The 21392-nt window shown below is 46.0% G+C and overlaps 1 protein-coding gene across 1 annotated transcript in view; it reads right to left on the reverse strand.

The window, feature by feature from the left end:
• The window catches only part of ndufa10 (NADH:ubiquinone oxidoreductase subunit A10), a 142567-nt gene extending 122800 nt beyond the window's left edge, over positions 1–19767 (reverse strand). Inside the window, exons 1-4 of the mRNA XM_041201813.1 lie at positions 19660–19767; positions 17924–18092; positions 5235–5450; positions 1800–1886 (exon numbers count right to left, since the gene is read on the reverse strand). Of these exons, the coding sequence (XP_041057747.1) occupies positions 1800–1886; positions 5235–5450; positions 17924–18092; positions 19660–19728 (541 nt within the window). The 5' untranslated portion in view covers positions 19729–19767. The remainder of the gene's footprint in view (positions 1–1799; positions 1887–5234; positions 5451–17923; positions 18093–19659) is intronic.
• Between the last annotated feature and the right edge of the window lie 1625 nt (positions 19768–21392).

A 21392-nucleotide genomic window follows, 5' to 3' on the forward strand; every position in this document is an offset into this window, starting at 1 on the left:
GTGGCCGAGAGAATAACTGACCTCCTCCCAGCCTGTACCAAGGTCAGTTTGAGCTGGGAGGTTGGCAGGCGCATTAAAAACCAGTCTGCGAGTTACTCCTCTCTTCACCCAAGCTCATGGTCACTGTTTCCTCACAGCAGCAGGACTGAGGCCATGGGTCAAAGCCGCCTCTCGCTGACATGACATAGCCGGCTGGTCCTTCAGCCAGCCTGCCAGCCGAGGAGCTGACACTGAACATCTCCTCACTCAGTCTTTGGTTTATGGAATGGACTGTAATAAGTATGCAGAGACCGCCATCAGGCTAATGTGCATGTAATTCCAACAGCTTGCCGCACAACTGAAGCTGGAAAGGGGACATTGGGAGAAAAATAATTCCACCTCTTTTTTAGCGCACCTATTCCAGTGCCTCTATGGCCTTTATATAAACATGGAGAACAGAACTGTTCACATTAACGCTAGAAGTGTAGTCTAACCAAGGTACAGAGTAAAGGCAGTTACTCAGATTAGCAAATGGTGGGATGTGGTGCCCCACAAGGATTGGACCTGGGTCCACTGTTGTTCACCATTGACATAAACAATTTGGACTCGGGAATCGGAGGAACAATTTCAAAACTTGCGGATGACACCAAATTGGGGGCTGCAATTAACACAGGTGAGGGCCGGAACTAAATACAAGATGATATTAACAGGCTGTCAGAGTGGACCTTTCGGTACAACGAATCAGGTGGTCAGATGCACCTTGGAAAATGAATGTCGAAATGAAGCCAAGGAAATCGGGGATACAGAAACACCATTTATTAAAAGTAGCACTGCAGGTTGCTAAAGCTATAAATAAGCCGAACAAAACGCTAGGGTTCGCTTCTAGACGGATAGAATTGAAAGGCAGAGAAGTTGTGTTAAACCAGTATCTTGCCTTGATTAGACCAGACTTGGGGGTACGGTGCACACTTCTAGGTGTCATATTATAAAAGGATTTGGAAGTTGGAGAAGGTGCAAAATAGATTTTCCAGAACGGACAGCGTATATCTGGCTGAAAAATCCAACAGCTTAGTGCTCCTATTTATAGAAAAGAGAGGACTGAGGGGTGGCCCAATATAAGTCTTTAAGATCATGAAAGGATTTGATAGGGGAGACATAGGGAAAATGTTTCCACTTGTAATTGGGACCAAAAGGGGGCTGGGGACCATAAGTAGAAGACAGTCATTAATGAATCCAATAAAGAATTGAGGAGGAACTTCCATACCCAGAGTGATGGGAATTTAGAACTGTCACAGGGCGTGATTGAGATGAACGGCATGGATGCACTTAAGGGGAAGCTAGATAAGCGCATGAGGGAGAAAAGAGTACAATGATATAGTGAATGGGCTAAATGAAGACGAGAGGAGGCAACTTGTATGGAGCATGAACACAACAAGGATCTATTGGGCTGAAGGGCTTGTTTCTGTGCTGTAAATAGTTTGTAATATACAAAACAGAAAGCATAATCAGGCAGGGTACATACTTATAATTATTTGACTGCCCTGGCCTTTGACCCTCCCATTCCACAACTGTAGAATATAGGCGAGAGAAAATACTTGATCTCAGCATTGTGGGAGTATGCGAGCAACCTCTTGATGCTGAGACTTTCAAATGAAGGTGGCTGCTTGGGCAATGCTGCGGGTGCTTGCAGAATCATGGCCCGACAGCGATCACTGCTTTCAGCGAAAGAGGGCGATTAAAAGCCAAGCTCAAGGCATCCTCTTGGCAGTTGGGGAACACAGAGAATGCAGGGCATCGCTGCTATAAAAGGTGCTGCTTACACTGCTTCCGGATATAGCCTTGTCTGTACATCGCTTCGAGGAAAACAAAGTCACTGTAGGGCGACCGTTCCAATACGACACCTTGTCCTAGAGGTGCAAACACAAATAGATCAAAATGCAATTCTGTTGACAACTTCCCCACGCCCCCCCCCCACCCCGCCGATTGTTGGCTACACTGTGATATAACTGACAGGATCCATCTGATATATGTTACTGTAGTTTTTTACTTGGAGAAACTCTCTATATCCCTTTGAATTGCCTCGACTCCAATCCTTAGACCTGTCAACAAAATTTCATCTATCGCGTAGCCATTGTCAGTTCACAACCTCCGTCAACATTAACACTGGAAAGCACAACTGAAGCGCCCTTGATGGGTAAGTGCATTTATCCAGCGAGATCCTGAATAGCCCAGTTCAGTTTGTTGGTCTGGACTCAACAGCGAGGGCACCACATGCTGCCTCACCGCCGTGGGTCAAAGGAGACAAAAGTGACCCAGGCTTCCTGCTGATGATTGTGAGCCAGCCAACATCACTAAAAATTAACATCCGCAGATGAGCGGAAGAGGGGTAGCTTTTTGCGGATGATTATTGAATTGTGGTAGACATGCAATGCCTGGGACCACACGTGATGAAGGAATGGCTGCTTTAGTGAGCTGAAGGCAAACAGCAATCATGGAAACACACCATGTTATAACTTGTGCTAAAATAGTGAAACTGTCCCAGTTTACAGTGCTTAACTATATGTGTGCATATAAACTTCACCATAAATTTAAAGTTACCACATTCATCATGAGCGTTCCAGCAAAATTTATTGTGCATGGAAGTGCTGGCAGCCTCGGCTTCACAAAATATTCTTGGCTACTGACAGTAGCAACACTGGAACATAGGAGCAGGAATTGGCCTTTCAGCCCCTCAAGTCTGTCCCACCATTCAGTGAGGCCATGGTTGATCCATATGTTAACTCCGTCCACCTGCCTTGGCTCCACATCCTTGGCTAGCAAAAGTCTACTAACCTGAGATCTAAAGTTATTAATTGAGTTAAGATCTGCTGCTTTTTGTGGGGCAGTGTTCCACCCTTCCACCGCTGTGCGTGTGAAGAAATGTTTCCTACTTTCACTCCTGAAATGCCTGGCTCTGACTTTAAGATTGTGTCTCCTTGTCCTGGAGTCCCTCACTGGCAGAAAAACGTTTCTCTAACTTCCTTCCACAATCAAATCAGCACCTCCTTTTTTCCAGGAAATACAAGCCCAGTTTACCTCATCTCTCCTCATGACCTAACCTTTGGAGCCTTGGTAACATTCTGGTGAGTTAATTCAATGTAAATTCCACCAGCTGCCATGGTGTGATTTGATCCCATGTCTCCAGAGCATTAGCCCGGGTGTCTAGATTACTGGCCCGTTGACATTACCACTACATCACAGACTCCCTTCGGGGAGTCCAGATAAACTACATCCACATTCTCCTGTCCACTATTTTAGTTACTTAGAAACTTCAGTTAAGTTCACTAAACATGAGCTATCTTTTATAAAGGTTCTCTGCGTTTCTCAAATAAAGTGCTCAGTCACTCTGCCTCTAATTATAGAGTCCCATAATGTCCCCATAAAAGATGTGACTAACTGATCTATAATTTCCTGTTTTCTCTCTCACCATTCTTAAATGATGGGAGTTACATTTCCAAACTAAAAGAGACAATTCATAAATAGAGCTCACTTCAGAGGATTATGGCAAAGCACCTTCAATCTTCTCACCCATTTCCTCTGAAACCCCGGGTACAAAACCGTCAGCTGCCGGGGATTTGACAGTCTTTAGTGCCATTATTTTCCTAACACACTCTCCTTGCTAACATTAAGTTTAGTCAGTTATAGGTGCCTTGTATCAAGCTAATGTTTATTAACACCTCACATTATTTATCTGTGGTTTTATCCAATACAGCTTTGACCATTTTGCTGTTGTCAGTGTCTCCCTCACCTCATTGAAGTTAGCCTCACTGTCATGAAGCTATTAATATATATATTATTGGAAAATATTTCTCTTTTAAAATAGAGGTTTAGTCTGTAGGTGTGTCTTAATTGGATTAAAGCCAGCTAGTCTGGGTGCTTTGATATGTACTAGTTTTGATATGGAAGAGAGATAGCGTGCCTTTGCATTTTTTGAATAGAGCATTCAAGAAGTGGGGTGAAAACTGCTATCTATCTGGCAGATACCAAGCAACATGTTTATATTACTAATAAAATTGGTACTATGAAAGGGATTTTATTGTTAGAGAGGTTTAGTTCAGAGGTTTTTGATACAATGAGAATGAACATTCAATCACTAGTGGTAGGTATAACTTTAGCAGTTCTCGGGTATGCAGAGAAGGCGGGGGATGTAAGATCAAAAGGCAGCTGCAAGCCTCTAACTGGCTCCACTGGAACCAAAGTGAAAATAACCTCATTTTGAATTCGTAAGGTGAAAATGCTTTGCCTGGTGTTTAGTTAAGTCTATGGGCTGCTGTTGCCTCAATGGGGATTAGTTTGGGAATTTGTTAAAAGTGACGATAGTAGTAATTCGAAGACATGTGTATGTATATTTTAAACTGCGTAAATTACTAGAATATTTCATTTAGTTTAATGTAAAGCTTTGAGAACTGGCGGCGTGATTCCTGAATTTAGAGTCGCATCTCAAACATAACACCTAAAATTATAGGTTATGACAGTTGTTTAAAGTTTCCCTCTGAGAATTTTAAACAACTCAGCTTTACCAACTGCATCGGTCATAGCATTCACCAAAATCTAGAATCTCAACCACTGTTAAATTTCTACTTTTCAAACCATGCATTGAATTCAATCATTTGATAGCTGCCGTTAAATATTTCCTCACTGTGAAGATGACTAAATCTGCCTGTCTTCTTGCTGGTTCTAGGATATATTGCTCCAGAAAATTATCCTGAATGCACTCAGAAAACAACTCGGTACCTGTCTGACTTGAGCTACTCTGCTCTTCCTATCTTATAGCAAAATTAAAGTCTCCCATGCAAACAACTTTGTTTTTGTGATGAGCTTCTAAACGAACACATTCTGCCACTTCATTGCTATCAGTAATGTCAAGGCATTCCACCAACCAGCACGGTGATTGCAGATTCAACATAATAATACATTCACAAATTACCTAGTTTACTTAAAGACAGCCAAAAGTCAAACTTCCACAGTGAAATGAATCATTCGAGTTCCAAAGTATGTGATGGTAGATAAGGAGGGTGTAAGTCTCGAAAGATAAAACTTCAAATGCGTTAGGGTAATCAGTAGCCACAGAAAGATGAATTCATCATTGCTTTTAAGAATTTATCTCAACAAATTAGAGTCGCCCTTAATGGAGTCGAATCTGCAGCATTGGAATATTTAGATTTGTACTGCTGGCTTTTGGAAGAAAAGTGAGCAAGTTCTTTTTAGATTCACACCTGTTTGGAGAAGGTGCTCCAGAGCGTCAGAGTACTGCAGGGTGCGAAGGTGGTACATCCAGTTCTGAAGCCGGTAGGAATTGCCATCAGGAGATTTGGGATCAGTGTAAAACTTTTCCACACTGCAGTTGCCGTTGAATATGGCACTCAACTTCTGGCCATCACCTGTCTTCCTGTCCCAGTAATGGACGTCAACCTCAGGGATGTATAACATGCCTAAAGAAAGCAGAGCGTTAATAAGTTGCAGTGAGAACACAGTTTTGAAAAGGAAGAAATAAACAACTTGCTTTTAGATAGCGTGTTTCACAACTTCGTGACATTTCAAAGTACTTCAGAGTCAAGTAAATACTTTTGAAGTGGTCGTTTACAGTTACAGAAAATGGCATTTAAAAAATTACGTGGACCATGATGGGGGCTGTCACTGGACTAGTAATCTGGAGGCCCAGGCTAACGCTCTGGGAACATGGGTTCAAACCCCACCTTGGCAGCTGGTGGAATTCAAATTCAATTCATTAAATCAGGAATGTAAATGGTGACCATGAAGCTATCATCAATTATCATGAAAACCCATCTGTCTTGCTAATGCCCTTTAGGGATGGAAATCTGCCGTCCTTACCCGGTCTGGCCTAGATGTGACTCCAGGCCCACAGCGATGTGGCTGGCTCTTGACTGCTTTCACAGGGCAATGTGGAATGGGCAACAAATGCTAGCGACGTCCCTATCCGATTTGTTTAAATTATCCGCTCAATGTAATTAAAGGGGAAAGGATGCCTAATTTCCCTGGCAGGGCAGCACAGAAATGAACCTCAAGGTATGGTACACAGACCAGGAACATCTCAAATTCAATTCCTGGTCTCTCTGGAGGGTTCATTGTAGAGTGCCTCAGCATCCACGAATTGGGAAGATTTGATTCACCCTACATGGCCTTCAGAAACAGCTGAAAGCACTGGATACAGCAAAGGCTTTGGGCCTGACAACAACCTGACAGCAGTGCTGAAGACTTATGCTAAAGAACTATTCATGCCCCTAGCCAAGCTACTCCAGTAGAGCTACAACACTGGCACTTACTTGACATTGTACAAAATTGCCCAGGTATGTCCTGTCCACAAAAGGCAGGCCGAATCTGATCCATGCTCCGCCGGTTTTTTAAAAATTCATTCACTGGATGTGGGCTTCGCTGGCTGGGCCAGCATTTATTGCCCATCTCTATTTGGCCTTCAGAAGGTGGTGGTGAGCTGTCTTCTTGAACCGTTGAAGTCCATGTGGTGTAGGTACACCCACAGTGTTATTAGGAACAGAGTTCCAGGATTTTGACCCAGCGACAGTGAAGGAATAGCGATATATTTCCAAATCAGGATGGTGAGTGACTTGGAGGAGAACTTCCAGATGGTGGTGTTCCCATGTATCTGCTGCCCTTGTCCTTCGAGATTGAAGGGGTCATGGGTTTGGAAAGTGCTGTCTAAGGGGCCTTGGTGAATTCCTGCAGTGTATCTTGTAGATGGTACACACTGCTGCTGCTGTGCATCAATGCTGGAGGGAGTGAATGTTTGTGGGTGTGGTGCCAATCAAGTGGGCTGCTTTGTCCTGGATGGTGTCCAGCTTCTTCAGTGTTGTAGGGGCTGCACTTATCCAGGCAAGTGGGGAGTATTACATCACACTCCTGACTTGTGCCTTGTAGACGGTGGACAGGTTTTGGGGAGTCAGGAGGTGAGTTACTCATCGCAGGATTCCTAGCCTCTGACCTGCTCTTGTAGCCACAGTATTTATTTGACCAGTTCAGCTTCTGGTCAATCGTAACCCCCAGAATGCTGATAGTGGGGAGTCAGTGATGGTAATGCCATTGAACATCAAGGGGCGATGGTTGGATTCTCTCCTGTTGGAGATGGTCATTGCCTGACACTTATGTGGCTCAAATGTTACTTGCCACTTGCCAGCCCAAGCCTGAATATTGTCCAGGTCTTGCTGCATTTGGACATGAACTGTTTCAGTATCTGAGTCGTCATGAATGGTGCTGAACATCATCACTCATTAGCGATCATCCCCACTTCTGACCTTATGGTGGAAGGAAGGTCATTGATGAAGCAGCTGAAGATGGTTGGGCCTAGGACACTACCCTGAGGAACTCCTGCAGTGATGTCCTGGAGCTGAGATGACTGACCTCCAACAACCACAACCATCTTTCTTTGCGCTAGGTATGACTCCAACCAGCAGAGAGTTTTCCCCCCCGATATGCATTGACTTCAGTTTTGCTAGGGCTCCTTGATGCCACACTCAGTCAAATGCTGCCTTGATGTCAAGGGCAGTCACTCTCACCTCACCTCAGGAGTTCAGCTCTTTTGTGCTTGTTTGGATCTAGGCTGTAATGAGGTCAGGAGCTGAGTAGCCCTGGCGGAACCCAAACTGGGCCTCAGTGAGCAGGTTATTGCTAAGCAAGTGTCGCTTGATAGCACTGTTGATGACCCTTTCCATTACATTACTGATGATCGAGAGTAGCCTGATGGAGCAGTAATTGGCTGGGTCGGATTTGTTCTGCTTTTGTGTACAGGACAAACCTGGGCAATTTTCCACATAGCCGGTTAGATGCCAGTGTTGTAGCTGTACTGGAACAGCTTGGCTAGGGGTGCGGCAAGTTCTGGAGCACAAGTCTTCAGTACTATTGCCGGGTTATTGTCAGGGCCCATAGACTTTGCAGTATCCAGTGCCTTCAGCCATTTCTTGATATCATGGAAAGTGAATCGAATTGGCTGAAGACTGGCATCTGTGATGCTGGGGACCTCCGGCGATGGCCAAGATGGATCATCCACTCGTCATTTCTGGCTGAAGATTATTACGAATGCTTCACCCTTATCTTTTCCGCTGCTGTGCTAGGCTCCTCCATCATTGAGGATGGGGCTACTTGTGGAGCCCCCTCCTCTAGTGAGTTGCTTAATTGTCCATCACCACTCATGACTGGATGTGGCAGAACTGCACAGTTTAGATCTGATCCATTGGTTGTGGGATCGCTTAGCTCTGTCTATCACTTGCTGTTTATGCTGTTTGGCACACAAGTAGTCCTGTTTTATAGCTTCACCAGGTTGACACCTCATTTTTAGGTATGCCTGGTGCTGCTCCTGGCATGCCCTCTTGCACTCTTCATTGAACCAGGTTGATCCCCTGGCTTGATGGGAATGGTAGAGTGGGGGATATGCCAGGCTGTGAGGTTACAGATTGTGTTCGAGTGCTCTTCTGCTGCTGCTGATGGCCCACAGCGCCTCATGGATGGCCAGTCTTGAGTTGCTAGATCTATTCAAATTCTATCCCATTTAGCACGGTGGTAGTGACACACAACACGATGGAGGGTGAGTATCCTTAATGTGAAGGCAGGACTTCGTCTCCACAATGATTATGCGGTGGTCACTCCTACTGATACTATCATGGGAAGATGCATCTGTGCCAGGCAGGTTGGTGAGGATGAGGTTGAGTATGTTTTTCCATCGTTGGTTCCCTAACCTGCAGACCCAGTCTAGCAGCTATATCATTTAGGACTCGGACAGCTCGGTCAGTAGTGGCGCTACCGAGCCACTTTCAATGATGGACATTGAAATCCCCACCCAGAGTACATTCTGCGCCCTTGCCACCCTCAGTGCTTCCTCCAAGAGGTGTTCAACATGGAAGAGCACCGATTCATCAGCTGAGGGAGGGCAGTACGTGGTAATCAGCAGGAGGTTTCCTTGCCCATGTTTGATCTGATGCCGTGAGACTTCATGGGGTCCAGAGTCAATGTTAAGGACTCCCAAGGCAACACCCTCCCGGCTGAATACCACTGTGCTGCCACCTCTGCTGGGTCTGACCTGACGGTGGGACAGGACATACCCAGGGATGGTGATAGTGGTGTCTGGGGGCATGATCTGTAAGGTATGATTCCGAGAAGATGACTATATCAGGCTGTTGCCTGACTAGTCTGTGAGACAGCTCTCCCAATTTTGGCACTAGCCCCTAGCTGTTATTAAGGGAGGACTTTGCCGTGTCGACAGGTCTGAGATTGCCGTTGTTGTTTCCGGTACCCAGGTCGATGCCGGGTGGTCCGTCCGGTTTCGTTCCTTTTTTATGGCTTTGTAGCAGTTTGTTACAACTGAATGTCTTGCTGGGCCACTTCAGAGGGTATTTAAGAGTCAACCACGTTGCTGTGGGTCTGGAGTCACATGTAGGCCAGACCAGGTAAGGACAGCAGATTTCCTTCCCTAAATGACCAGTCTACTCTCTATCATCAAAATGATGGAAGGTGTTGTCGACAGTGCTATCAAGCGGCACTTACTCAGCAATAACCTGATCACCAACGCTCATTTTGGGTTCCATCAGGGTGACTTGGCTCCTGACCTCATTACACTTTGGTCCAAGCATGGACAAAACAGCTGATCTCCCGAGGTGAGGTGAGAGTGACTGCCCTTGACATCAAGGTAGCATTTTAAGTTGTACAGCACCAAGGAGCCCTAGCAAAACTGGAGTCAATGGGAACCAGGGGGAAAACTCTCCGCTAGTTGGAGTCATACCAGTACAAAGGAAGATGGTTGTGGTTGTTGGAAGTCAGTCATCTCAGCTCCAGGACATCACTGCAGGAGTCCCTCAGGGCAGTGCCCTTGGCCCAACCATCTTCAGCTGCTTCATCAATGACCTTCCTTCCATCACAAGGTCAGAAGTGGGGATATTCAATCCATCCATCTTCCTGGCAACTGCCTGAGGGTGAACCAGACCACGGTGTCACATTTGACCCAAGATGAGATTCTGACCACAAATCTGTGCCATCACGGAGACCGCCAACTTCCACCAGGGTAACACTGCCCAACTCTGCCCTGCCTCAGCTCATCTGCCGCTGAAAACCTCATCCATGCTTGTGTTGCCTCGAGACTGTACTATCCGAATGCACTCCTGGCCAGCCTCCCACTCTCTAAAAGCTAAAGCCTCATCCAAAACTCCGCTGCCTGCATCACAAATCGCACCAAGTCTTATTCACCCATCGCCCACTGTGTTCACTGACCTATACTGGCCTTCTGATTCAGAGGCAAGTGTGCTAGCAATTGTGGTTCAGTGAGCAACACTCTTGTCTCTGAGTCAGAGGCTGTGGGTTTGGGCCTCACTCCAGATAAACGAATGCAAGACATACTCGGCAGACACTCCCAGCACAGTGACGAAGGCACACTGCACTGTTGGAGGTGCTGTCAGATAGCTTAGATGGGGGTAAGGTAGTGGGAGAAAAATTGGCGATTCAGTACAATGTGGAAAAATGTGAACTTGCCCACTTCAGCAGGAAGAATAGAAAAGGAGAATATTAATTAAATAGAGAGAGACTGCAGACAGCTGCACTACACAGAGACCTGGGCACATGAATCACAAAAGTTCTTTAACAGGTACAGCAAATAATTAACAAGGCAATTAACAATATTACTGCAAGGGGAATTGCTTATACAAGGAAGGAGGTGTTGTTGTAGCTGTACAGGGTCTTAATTAGATCACATCTGGATTACCGTGTACTGTTTCGGTCTCCTTACTTAAGAACGGATATCACTGCATTAGCAGTTCAGAGAAGGTTCACTCGCTTGATTGCCAGGAGGAAAGGGGTGTCTTATAAGGAAGGGTTGATAGGGTGGGCTCTGGTCCATTGGAGTTTAGAAGAATGGGAAGTGATCATGTTGAAACATCTAAGATCCTGAGGGGACTTAACAGGGTGAACGCTAAGAGGATGTTTCTTCTCATGGGGAGTACAAAACTAGGGGATATTGTTTAAGATTAGGGGTTTCCCATTTAAGGAGGAGATGAGGAGGTTTTTTTCCCCCCCGAGCGTCGCTCGTCTGTGGAACTCTCTTCCTCGGAAAGCAGTGCAGGCTAGGTAATTGAATGTATTCCAGGCTGAAGTAGATAGATTATCGATCAACAAGGGAATCAAGGATGATGGCGCATCTGCGAGGCTGAGAGCTATGTGGATAGCACGTTCAGAGAGGTGGTCACACCGCAGTTTAGGAGCCCGGAGGCAGAGGGGCAACGGATGACGCTAGGCAATCCAAGGGAACTAGTAAGTCCCTGGGGTCCCGCTCGTGAATCAGTTTTCCGTTTTGGATGCTGGTGAGGGCGTTGGTTCCTCAGAGCGGTGCAATCAAAGCCAGGTTTGTGGCACCACAGGCAGCTCTGCTGTACAGGCAGGGAGCAAGAGCAGTAGTGATAGGGGATTCATTATTTAGGGGAACAGACCAGACGCTTCAGTGGCCGTAGATGTGACTCCAGGATGGTGTGTAGGTCAGGATGGTCAGGGATGTCACGGAGCACCTCCAGGACATTCTTCTTGGGGAGAGTGATCAGTCAGAGGTCGTGGTCCACGTTGGTACCAATGACTTAGGTAGGAAAGGGGATGAGGTCCTGAAAGCAGATTTTAGGGAGCTAGGCAGGAGACTGAAAAGCAGGACCTCTAAAGCAGTAATTTCAGGATTACCCCCAGTCCCACGTGCAAGCGAGTATAGAAATTGGAGAACTGAGCGATTGAACGTGTGGCTGGAAAGCTGGTGTAGGTGGGAGGGCTTCAGATTTCTGAGGCATTGGGACCGGTTCTGGGGAAGATGGGACGTGTACAAGTCAGACAACCTACACCTGAACAGGACTGGCACAAACATACTTGCAGAGAGATTCGCTACTGCTGTTGGAGGAGGGTTTAAGTTAGATTGGCAGGGGCCGGGGAATCTGTGAGCAAATTCAGAGCAGGGATCAAGAGATGGAGAATTAGTGAGTGGCTCTGAAAGACAGAAGCAGCACAAGTTAAAAAGTGTACAGCACAGGAATTTGGCAGTGTGAAAAGGTGTATATGTAAATGCAAGGAGCATAGTAAATAAAGCTTGTGAGCTGAGGGCACAGGTAAACACCTGGCAGCATGATATCATCGCTATAGTGGAAAATTGGCTTAAAGAGGGGAGAAAATGGCAGCTCAACATCCCTGGATGGAGGGTTTTCAGGCAGGATGGAGAGGGGGATAAAAAAGTTGGGGGTGCAGCACATTGGTTAAAGAATCAATTACAGCTGTGAGGAGGGATGATCCACTAAATGAAGCATCGAATGAGGCCATTTGGGTTGAGTTCAGAAATAAAAAAGGGGCAGACACATTGCTAGGAGTATACTATAGACCCCCAAATACTGGAAGGGAGTTAGAAGAGCAAATATGCAGGCAAATATCTGAGTGCAAAAATAATAGGGCAGTAATCGTTGGGGACTTCAACTGCCCTAATATCAATTGGGATATGAACAGTGTGAAGGGTACAGCAGGCCCAAAATTCTTGAACTGCATTCAAGAGAACTTTTTTAGCTAGCGTATAGCAAGCCCAATGAGAGGGGGTGCAATTCTAGATTTAGTCTTAGGAAATGAAGCTGGGCAAGTGGATGAAGTAGTAGTGGGGGAACCATTTTGGAGATGGTAACCATAATATAGTTAGATTTAGCATCATTATGGAAAAGGACAAAGATAGAACAGGAGTAAAAGTTCCACATTGGGGAAAGACAAATTTTACAAAGCTGAGAGATGAGAGTGGACTGGACACAGCTGCTAGGAGGAAAAACAGTGTCATATCAGTGGGAAGCATTCAACAGTGAGATTCTAAAGGCACTATCCCTATAAAGAAAAAGAGTGGTACTGCCAAATCTAGAGCCCCCTGGTTATCCAGAAGCATGCATGCCAAGATAAAGCAGAAAAAGAAAGCCTATGACAGCCACAAAAAGCTTAATACTGTAGAAAGCCTAGAGGAGCATAGAAAGTACAGGAATGGAGTAAAAAAGGAAATTAGGAAAGCAAAGAGAGGATATGAAAACACACTGGGTTCTTGGCTTAACTGCCAAAAGATGTTTTACCAGTACATTAAGAGCAAGAGGATAACTAAGGAAAGGGTAGGGCCTATCAGAGATGTACATGGTAACTTGTGTGTTGATGCTGATGATGTGGGCAGGGTTCTCAATGAGTACTTTGCCTCAGTTTTCACTAAGGAGAGGGATGATACAGGCATTCTAGTTAAAGAGGAGGAGTGTGAAGTGTTAGATACGATGAGCATGATGAGAGAAGTACTGGAGGGACTGATATCATCCTTGAAGGTGGATAAGTCACCAGGGCCGGATGGTTTGTATCCTAGGTTGTTAAAGGAAGCCAGGGAGGAAATAGTGGATGCTCTGAGGATCATTTTTCAATCCTCACTAGACACAGACAAGGTCCCAGAGGATTGGAGGGTCTGCGAATGTTGTGCCATTATTTTAAAAAGGTGCAAGGGATAGGCCAGAAAATTATAGGCCGGTCAGCCTGACTTCGGTGGTGGGCAAATTATTGGAAACAATTCTGAGAGACAGGATAAACTGTCACTTAGAAAGGCACAGATTGATTAGGGATAGTCAGCATGGTTTTGTTGGGGGAAGATCGTGTATTACTAACTTAATAGAATTTTTTGAGGAAGTAACAAGCAGAATTGGTAAGGGTAGTGCAATGGATATTGTCTACATGGATTTCAGTAAGACATTTGACAAGGTCCCACATGGCAGACTGGTCAAAAAAGTGAGGTCTCATGGGTTACAGGGGAAGGTGGCAAGTTGGATCCAAAATTGGCTCAGTGAAAAGAAACAAAGGATAATGGTCAATGGATGTTTTTGCGAATGGGAAATGGTTTCCAGTGTGTTCCACAGGGCTCAGTGCTGGGGCCCTTGCTGTTTGTTGTATATATTAATGATTTAGACTTAAATGTGGGAGGCACGATTAGGAAATTTATGGATGACACAAAAATTGGCCACGTAGTTGAGTGAGGAGGATAGTTGTTGTCTCCAGAATTATATCAATGATTTGGCTGAGTGGCTGGAAAAGTGGCAGATGGAATTCAATCCGGAAAAGTGTGAGGCAATGCATTTGGGGAGGACAAACAGAGCAAGGGAATACTCAATGAACGGGAGGATATTGAGAGGGGTTGAGGAAGTGAGCGACCTTGGAGTGCATGTCCACAGGCCCCAGAAGGTGGCAAGACAGGTGGATGAGGTGGTAAAGGAAGCATATGGAATGTTTTCCTTTAGTGGGTGAGGTATTGAATACAAGAGCAGGGATGTAATGGTGGAACTATATAAAATGCTGGCTAGGCCACAACTGGAATTGTGTACACAGTTCTGGGCAGCACATTACAGGAAGTACTTAATTGTTCTGGAGAAAGTACAGAGAAGATTTACAAGAATGTTGCCAGGGTTTGAAAATTGCAGCTATGAGGAAAGATTGGATAGGCTGGGATTGTTTTCCTTAGAACAGGAGGCTGAGGGGTGACCTAATTGAGGTGTACAAAATTATGAGGGGCCTAGATAGAGTAGACAGGAAAGACTTGTTTCCCCTAGCTGATGGGGTCAATTACCAGGGCCATAGATTTAAGGTGATTGGCAGAAGAATCAGAGGGGACATGAGGAAAAACTTTTTCACCCGGAGGGTAGTGGGTGTCTGGAATTCACTGCCAAAATCGGTGGTTGAGGATAAAATGCTCGACTCCTTTAAAAGGTAACTGGTTCTGCGCCTGAAGTGCTGTAACCTGCAAGGCTACGGACCAGGTGCTGGAAAGTGGGGTTAAAAATGAGCGGCTAGTTTCTTTTCCTCCGCTTTTGGCCAGCACAGGCACGACGGGCTGAATGTCCTCTTTCTGTGCTATAACTTTCCTATGGTCCTATGGACTTAGACAGGAAAAGTGGAGTTGAGGCCACAATCCGATCAGTCATGATCTTATCAAATGGCACAGCAGGCTCGAGGGGCTGAATGGTCTGCTCCTAACTCTTGTGTTAGTTGGATGAGATGTCAAATTGAGCCCTGTCTACGCTCTCAAGTGGCTGTAGGAGATCCCATGATGCCACTCGAAGTAGAGCCAGCGGTGGGGCAGTTATCCCGGGTATTCTGGTTAAACTCACTCCTCGACCAACAGATTATCTGGTCATCAGCACATTGTTGTTCATGGGAGCTTGCAAATTAGCTACCATGCTTCCAACATTATCAACAGCGAATACACTTGATCAGTACTTTATTGGCTGGAAAGCCCTTTGAGATCATGAAAGGCGCTATATAAATGGAAGTGTTCTCTTTCTTTCAAACTGACACTTGATGTAGCAAGGACTACATTTAAAAACAGATAAACAAAGTGTGGGAATGCATGCTGAGGTACAGGGGACCGACAGAACCGAACACTGTGACATATGTCATAAGCCTTTAGTTCATGGTTTATATTAATATTTTAGAGGTAACTTTTAGTTTTAGGAATTATAGTGTCAAATGTGGATGATTGGAAAACCCCGATTAAGAAACTGATAAACAACCCCTAAAGAAAATGCAAATCAAACAAACCCTGGGTTAATTACAGTTAAAAGGTAACCTGTGTTAAGAACATAAGTAATAGGAACAGGAGTAGACCATTTGGCCCCTCGAGCCTGCTCCACCATTCAATAAGATCATGGCTGATCTTCTTGTGTTCCGAATTCCACATTCCCATCTAACCCCGACAACCTTTGATTCCCTTATGTTTATCTTAGGAGGCCAGAGTTAGAAGTCTGTAAACACTGAACAATGGATAAACCAGCTCTTGGTAAAGCCAGAAGGTCGACATTTGTCTCAATAAAATTTTTTTTAATTGTTTCTGTAGTTCCCAGATGAAAAGCCAGGGGCAGCTGGTAAACATGGTTTTTTTTTCTGATGGGCCCAGCAAGTCTGGAGAGAGGGCAATCATATCCCTGAGATATGTAAATCATCCATGTGGGTCACGGAATCAAAGAGTTGTGCTGAGGGTAAAATATAATTCGTTTGTATTTTGTTTTGAACAACCCAAAGCATGTCACTTTGCCATGGAGATGGGCTGTGGAGTTTAGCAGACTCTTTTGTTTAATTTATCTGGTTACTTTTCCACAGAAGGCAGTTGCAGATTTGTTCTGGTGTAGGCTGCAACTCGCTTGGAGTTCACGAGGGGAAAGGAGGCTGGAAGATTTGTTTAGCTTGGGGCTACGGGAAAAAAATCTACAGTACACTGCCCCCACCCCCCACAACCCTCCATCCCACAGTGAAAACATTCAGTTAGCTTGGAGAAAGCAGTGAGGCCCAACCTCGAGCTAAAGAGTCCACAGTCATGAGGGTCACTTAGCCAAAAGCTGATGGAAAGACCCCCACAAAACCTTATACCTCGGAAGAGTAGCTGGAACGCTGAGGGAAAATCAAAGTGAATTCCGGAGGGTTGAGGTATATCTCTTGGTTGGTCCCTGTAAAAGTGAATGAGCCTTCAAAATTTGTGAGATAAGGGAAGTCCTGCAACGGGGGGGGCGGGTGGTGGTGGTGGTGGTGGTGGTGGTGGTGGTTGGGGGGGGGGGGAGTGGAGAAGTAAAAGTAAAACTGGATTCAGTTATCAACTAGTGTTAAGTTAATAATATTTACTTCCTTTAAATTAGCTCTTCTAGTTAAAATCGCTGAGGCATTCCAATTTCTCTTTAAACGTCACTGGTCCCGACTGCGGTTGTAACGCTTAATGCTAAATTTAGATAAAAGCAAAAACACTGCGGATGCTGGAAAATCCAAAACAATAACAAAAATAAAAATAGTTGGAAAAACTCAGCAGGTCTGGCAGCATCCGCACAGAGGAACACAGTTAACATTTCGAGTCCGTATGACTCTCCAACAGAACTAAGGAAAAATAGAAGAGAGGTGAAATATAAGCTGGTTTAAGGGTGGGACAGGTAGAGCTGGATAGAGGGCCAGTGATAGATAGAGATAGCCAAAAGATGTCATAGACAAAAGGACAAAGAGGTGTTGACAGTGGTCATATTAGCTAAGAAATGTACTAATAGGTGACAATAAGGGTAGAAAACAGGACGAGCAAGGTACAGATAGCCCTAGTGGGGGTGGGGGGAAGGGATTGAAATAGGCTAAAAGGTAGAGATAAAACAATGGATGGAAATACATTAATACATCAGTATACACCACATCCACAAACATTCACTTCCTCCATTGACACACAGTAGCAGCAGCATGTACCATCTACAAGTTGCAGTGCAGGAACTCACCAAGGCTCCTTTGACAGCACCTACCAAACCCACTACCACTACCATCTAGAAGGACAAGGGCAGCAGACACATGGGAACACCACCACCTGGAAATTCCCCTCCAAGTCACTCACCATCCTGACTTGGAAATAAATCGGCCGTTCCTTCAGTGTCGCTGGGTCGAAATCCTGGAACTCCCTCCCGAACAGCACTGTGGGTGTACCTACACCACATGGACTTAACAGCTCAAGAAGGCAGTTCACCACCACCTTCTCAAGGGCAATTAGGGATGGGTAATAAATGCTGGCCTAGCCAGAGACACCCACATCCCATAGTTGAATTACAAAAATAGCCTCCTTTAAAAGCAAGATTTGTTTGATTGTGTCCAGGGTTTTGGGAAAGATTTCTCAGTTTTACTTGTGATAATTCACCATTTCCAGATGACGTTAGAGCATTAACATAAACTGTGGTTGTTCACTGCAACACATTTCAGCCCAACCTACCTTATTCTCCTGTGGCACAATAACTACCATCAACTGCACCACGTCTACAACCATAACCACACGAGAGATCAACATGGAGCAAAACAAAAATCTTCCGCACAGATAATGGAGAAACATTCAACTTTTGCTGTGTGAAGAATAGCCCCAGCACTTTACCTAGTTTGTCAGCCAAACGTTTTGCCAAGGCAGCTTTGCCAGAAGCCAGGTTTCCGTCGACGGTGATGATTTTACTGTTCTCCTTGAACTTCTTCATCGTTCTTTCACCCAGCATGTAGGCCCACCAGCCATACTTCAACTCTCTGTGGGAGCTCATATGGATCCGAGCCTGGGGTACAATGCAGAAAAACAGTTTGTGAGACGTGCAGGGAAACACATTCCCTTTCACTTCACATAGCTCTTTTTAACAACTGGCCTTTGGGACTGATTCATGGGGATTATAAATGATAAAAGATGGGCAGGGTCGGATTGGTCCTGCTCTTTTGTGGACGTGGCATACCTGAGCAATTTTTCACATTGTCGGGTAGATGCCAATGTTGTAGCTGTACTGGAACAACTTGTTCTGGAGTACAAGCCTCGAGTGCTATTGCCAGAATGTTGTCAGACCCATAGAGTTTGCAGTGTCCAGTGCCTTCAGCCATTTCTTGATATCACCTGGAGTAAACTGAATTGCTTAAAAACTGGCATCTTTGCTGTGAACCTCCAGAGGAAGCCGAGATGAATCATACACTCGGCACTTCTGGCTGAAGAATGTAGCAAATGCTTCACCTTTATCTTTTGCACTGAGGTGCTGGGCTCCCCATTTTAATGAGGATGGGGATATTTGTGGAGCTTCCTCTTGCAGTGAGTTGCTTAATTGTTCACCACACTGAATGTGGCAGGACTCCAGACCTTAGATCTGATCTGTTGGTTGTGGGATCACCTAGCGCTGTCTATCACTTGCTGCTTATGCTGTTTGGCATACAAGTAGTCCTGTGTTGTAGCTTCACCAGGTTGGCACCTCTTTTTTAGGTATGCCTGGTGCTGCTCCTGGTATGCCCTCCCGCACTCTTCATTGAACCGGGGCTGATCCCCTGGCTTGATGGTAATAGTAGAGTGGGGTTATGCCAGGCCTTCAGGTTATAGATTGTGATAGAGTACAATTCTGCTGCTGCTGATGGCTCACAGCCCCCATGGATGCCCAGTCTTGAGTTGCTAGATCTGTTCTGAATGTATCCTGTTTAGACACTCACTGCCAGTCTCGCCAGGGTATTGTGCTTAAAAGAAAAAAACTGTCACCTTGTTGAATCTCTCCTCCCCCAATATCCCCCCTCCCCCAATGACCACCCCACCCCCCCAGTGACCTACCCCTCCCCCAGTGACCACCCCCTCCCCCCCAGTGACCTCCCACACCACCCAGAGACCTCCCCCTCCCCCAGCGACCTCCCCCTCCCCGTGACCTACCCCTCCCCCTCCCCCAGCGACCTCCCCCTCCCCGTGACCTACCCCTCCCCCAGCGACCTCCCCCTCCCCGTGACCTACCCCTCCCCCAGCGACCTCCCCCTCCCCGTGACCTACCCCTCCCCCAGCGACTACCCCCTCCTCTAGTAACCTCCTCTAACCCCCAGTAACCTCCCCTACCCCCCAGTGACCTACCCCCTCCCCCAGTGACCTCCCCCTCCCCCAGCGACCTCCCCCTCCCCGTGACCTACCCCTCCCCACTCCTCTAGTAACCTCCCCTAACCCCCAGTAACCTCCCCTACCCCCCAGTGACCTACCCCTCCCCCAGCGACCACCCCCTCCCCCAGTGACCTCCCCCTCGACCTTCCCTCTCCCCGAGTGACCTCCCCGTGACCTTTCTCCCTCCCCGTCACCTTCACTTCCCCCATGACCTTCCCGCTCCTCGGTGCCCTCACCTCACTCCCCCCGGGTTTTGGGGGCGCTCGGACTCCCCGAGCAGCCGCCAGCAGCCTCCGCGCCGCCATCTTGTCCGAGGTCCTTCCTCACTCGCCGGCGCGCCCGGAGCTGCAGAAGCGACCAGCGCAGTGCCTGATGCAACTGCAAAATCAATAAAAGCCCCTCCCTCCAAATACCCCCAATAACCCCCCAGATACCCCAAATAACTCCCCAAATACCTGAAACAATCCTCAAATACCCCTAATAACTCCCCAAATACCCCTAATAATCCCCCCAAATACCTGAAACAAGCCTCAAATACCCCCAATAACTCCCCAAATACCTCAAATAATCCCCCCAAATACCTCAAATAATCCCCAAATACCCCCAATAACTCCCCAAATACCCCCAATAATCCCCCCAAATACCTCAAATAATCCCCAAATACCCCCAATAACTCCCCAAATACCCCCAATAATCCCCCCAAATACCTCAAATAATCCCCCCAAATACCTCAAATAATCCCCCCAAATACCTCAAATAATCCCCAAATACCCCCAATAACTCCCCAAATACCCCTGATAATCCCCCCAAATACCTCAAATAATCCCCAAATACCCCCAATAACTCCCCAAATACTTCAAACAATCCCCAAATAACCCTAACTCCCAATAACCACCAAATACCCCTAATAATCCCCCCAAATACCTCAAATAATCCCCAAATACCCCCAATAACTCCCCAAATACCCCTGATAATCCCTCCAAATACCTCAAATAATCCCCAAATACCCCCAATAACTCCCCAATTACCCCTAATAATCCCCCCAAATACCTCAAATAATCCCCAAATACCCCCAATAACTCCCCAAATACCCCGATAATCCCTCCAAATACCTCAAATAATCCCCAAATACCCCCAATAACTCCCCAATTACCCCTAATAATCCCCCCAAATACCTCAAACAATCCCCAAATTCCCCTAATAACTTCCAATAACCACCAAATACCCCTAATATTCCCCAAATACACCCAATAACTCCCATAATGCCCCCAATAACTCCCCAAATACCCCTAATAATCCCCCAAATACCTCAAATAATCCCCAAATACCCCTAATAACTCCCAATAACCACCAATTACCCCTGATAATCCCCAAATACACCCAATAACTCCCCTAATACCCCAATAACTCCCCAAATACCCTTAATAATCCCCCAAATACCTCACATAATCCACAAATACCCCCAATTACCCCCAAATACCCCTAATAACTCCCCAATAACTCCCCAAAATACCCCAATAATCCCCCAAATACCCAAATTAATTAGCAAAATATCTCAAATCATCCCCAATAACTCCCCAAATACCCCAATATACCCCCAGAAACCTCAAATAATCCCTGGAATACCCCAAATAATCCACGCAGATACCCCAATAACCCTCCAAATACTCCAACAGTCCACCCAAATACCCCAATTAATCCCCAAAATATCCCCAATAATCCATCCAAATACACCAATAACCCCCCCAAATACCCCCAATAATCCACACAAACACCCTAATAACCCCCCAAAATCCCCTCAAACCCCATTAACCCTCAAAACACCCCCAATAATCATCCAAATACCCCAATAATTCCCCAAATACTCCAATAATCCCCCAAAGCCCCATCAACCCCCCATATATCCTCAATAATCCACCAAAATACCCCATGTGTTCCCCAAATGCTCCAATAATACCCCAAATACCCT

This window comes from Carcharodon carcharias, chromosome 12 (genome assembly GCF_017639515.1).
Source record: "Carcharodon carcharias isolate sCarCar2 chromosome 12, sCarCar2.pri, whole genome shotgun sequence".
Classification (NCBI taxonomy): Eukaryota; Metazoa; Chordata; class Chondrichthyes; order Lamniformes; family Lamnidae; genus Carcharodon; species Carcharodon carcharias.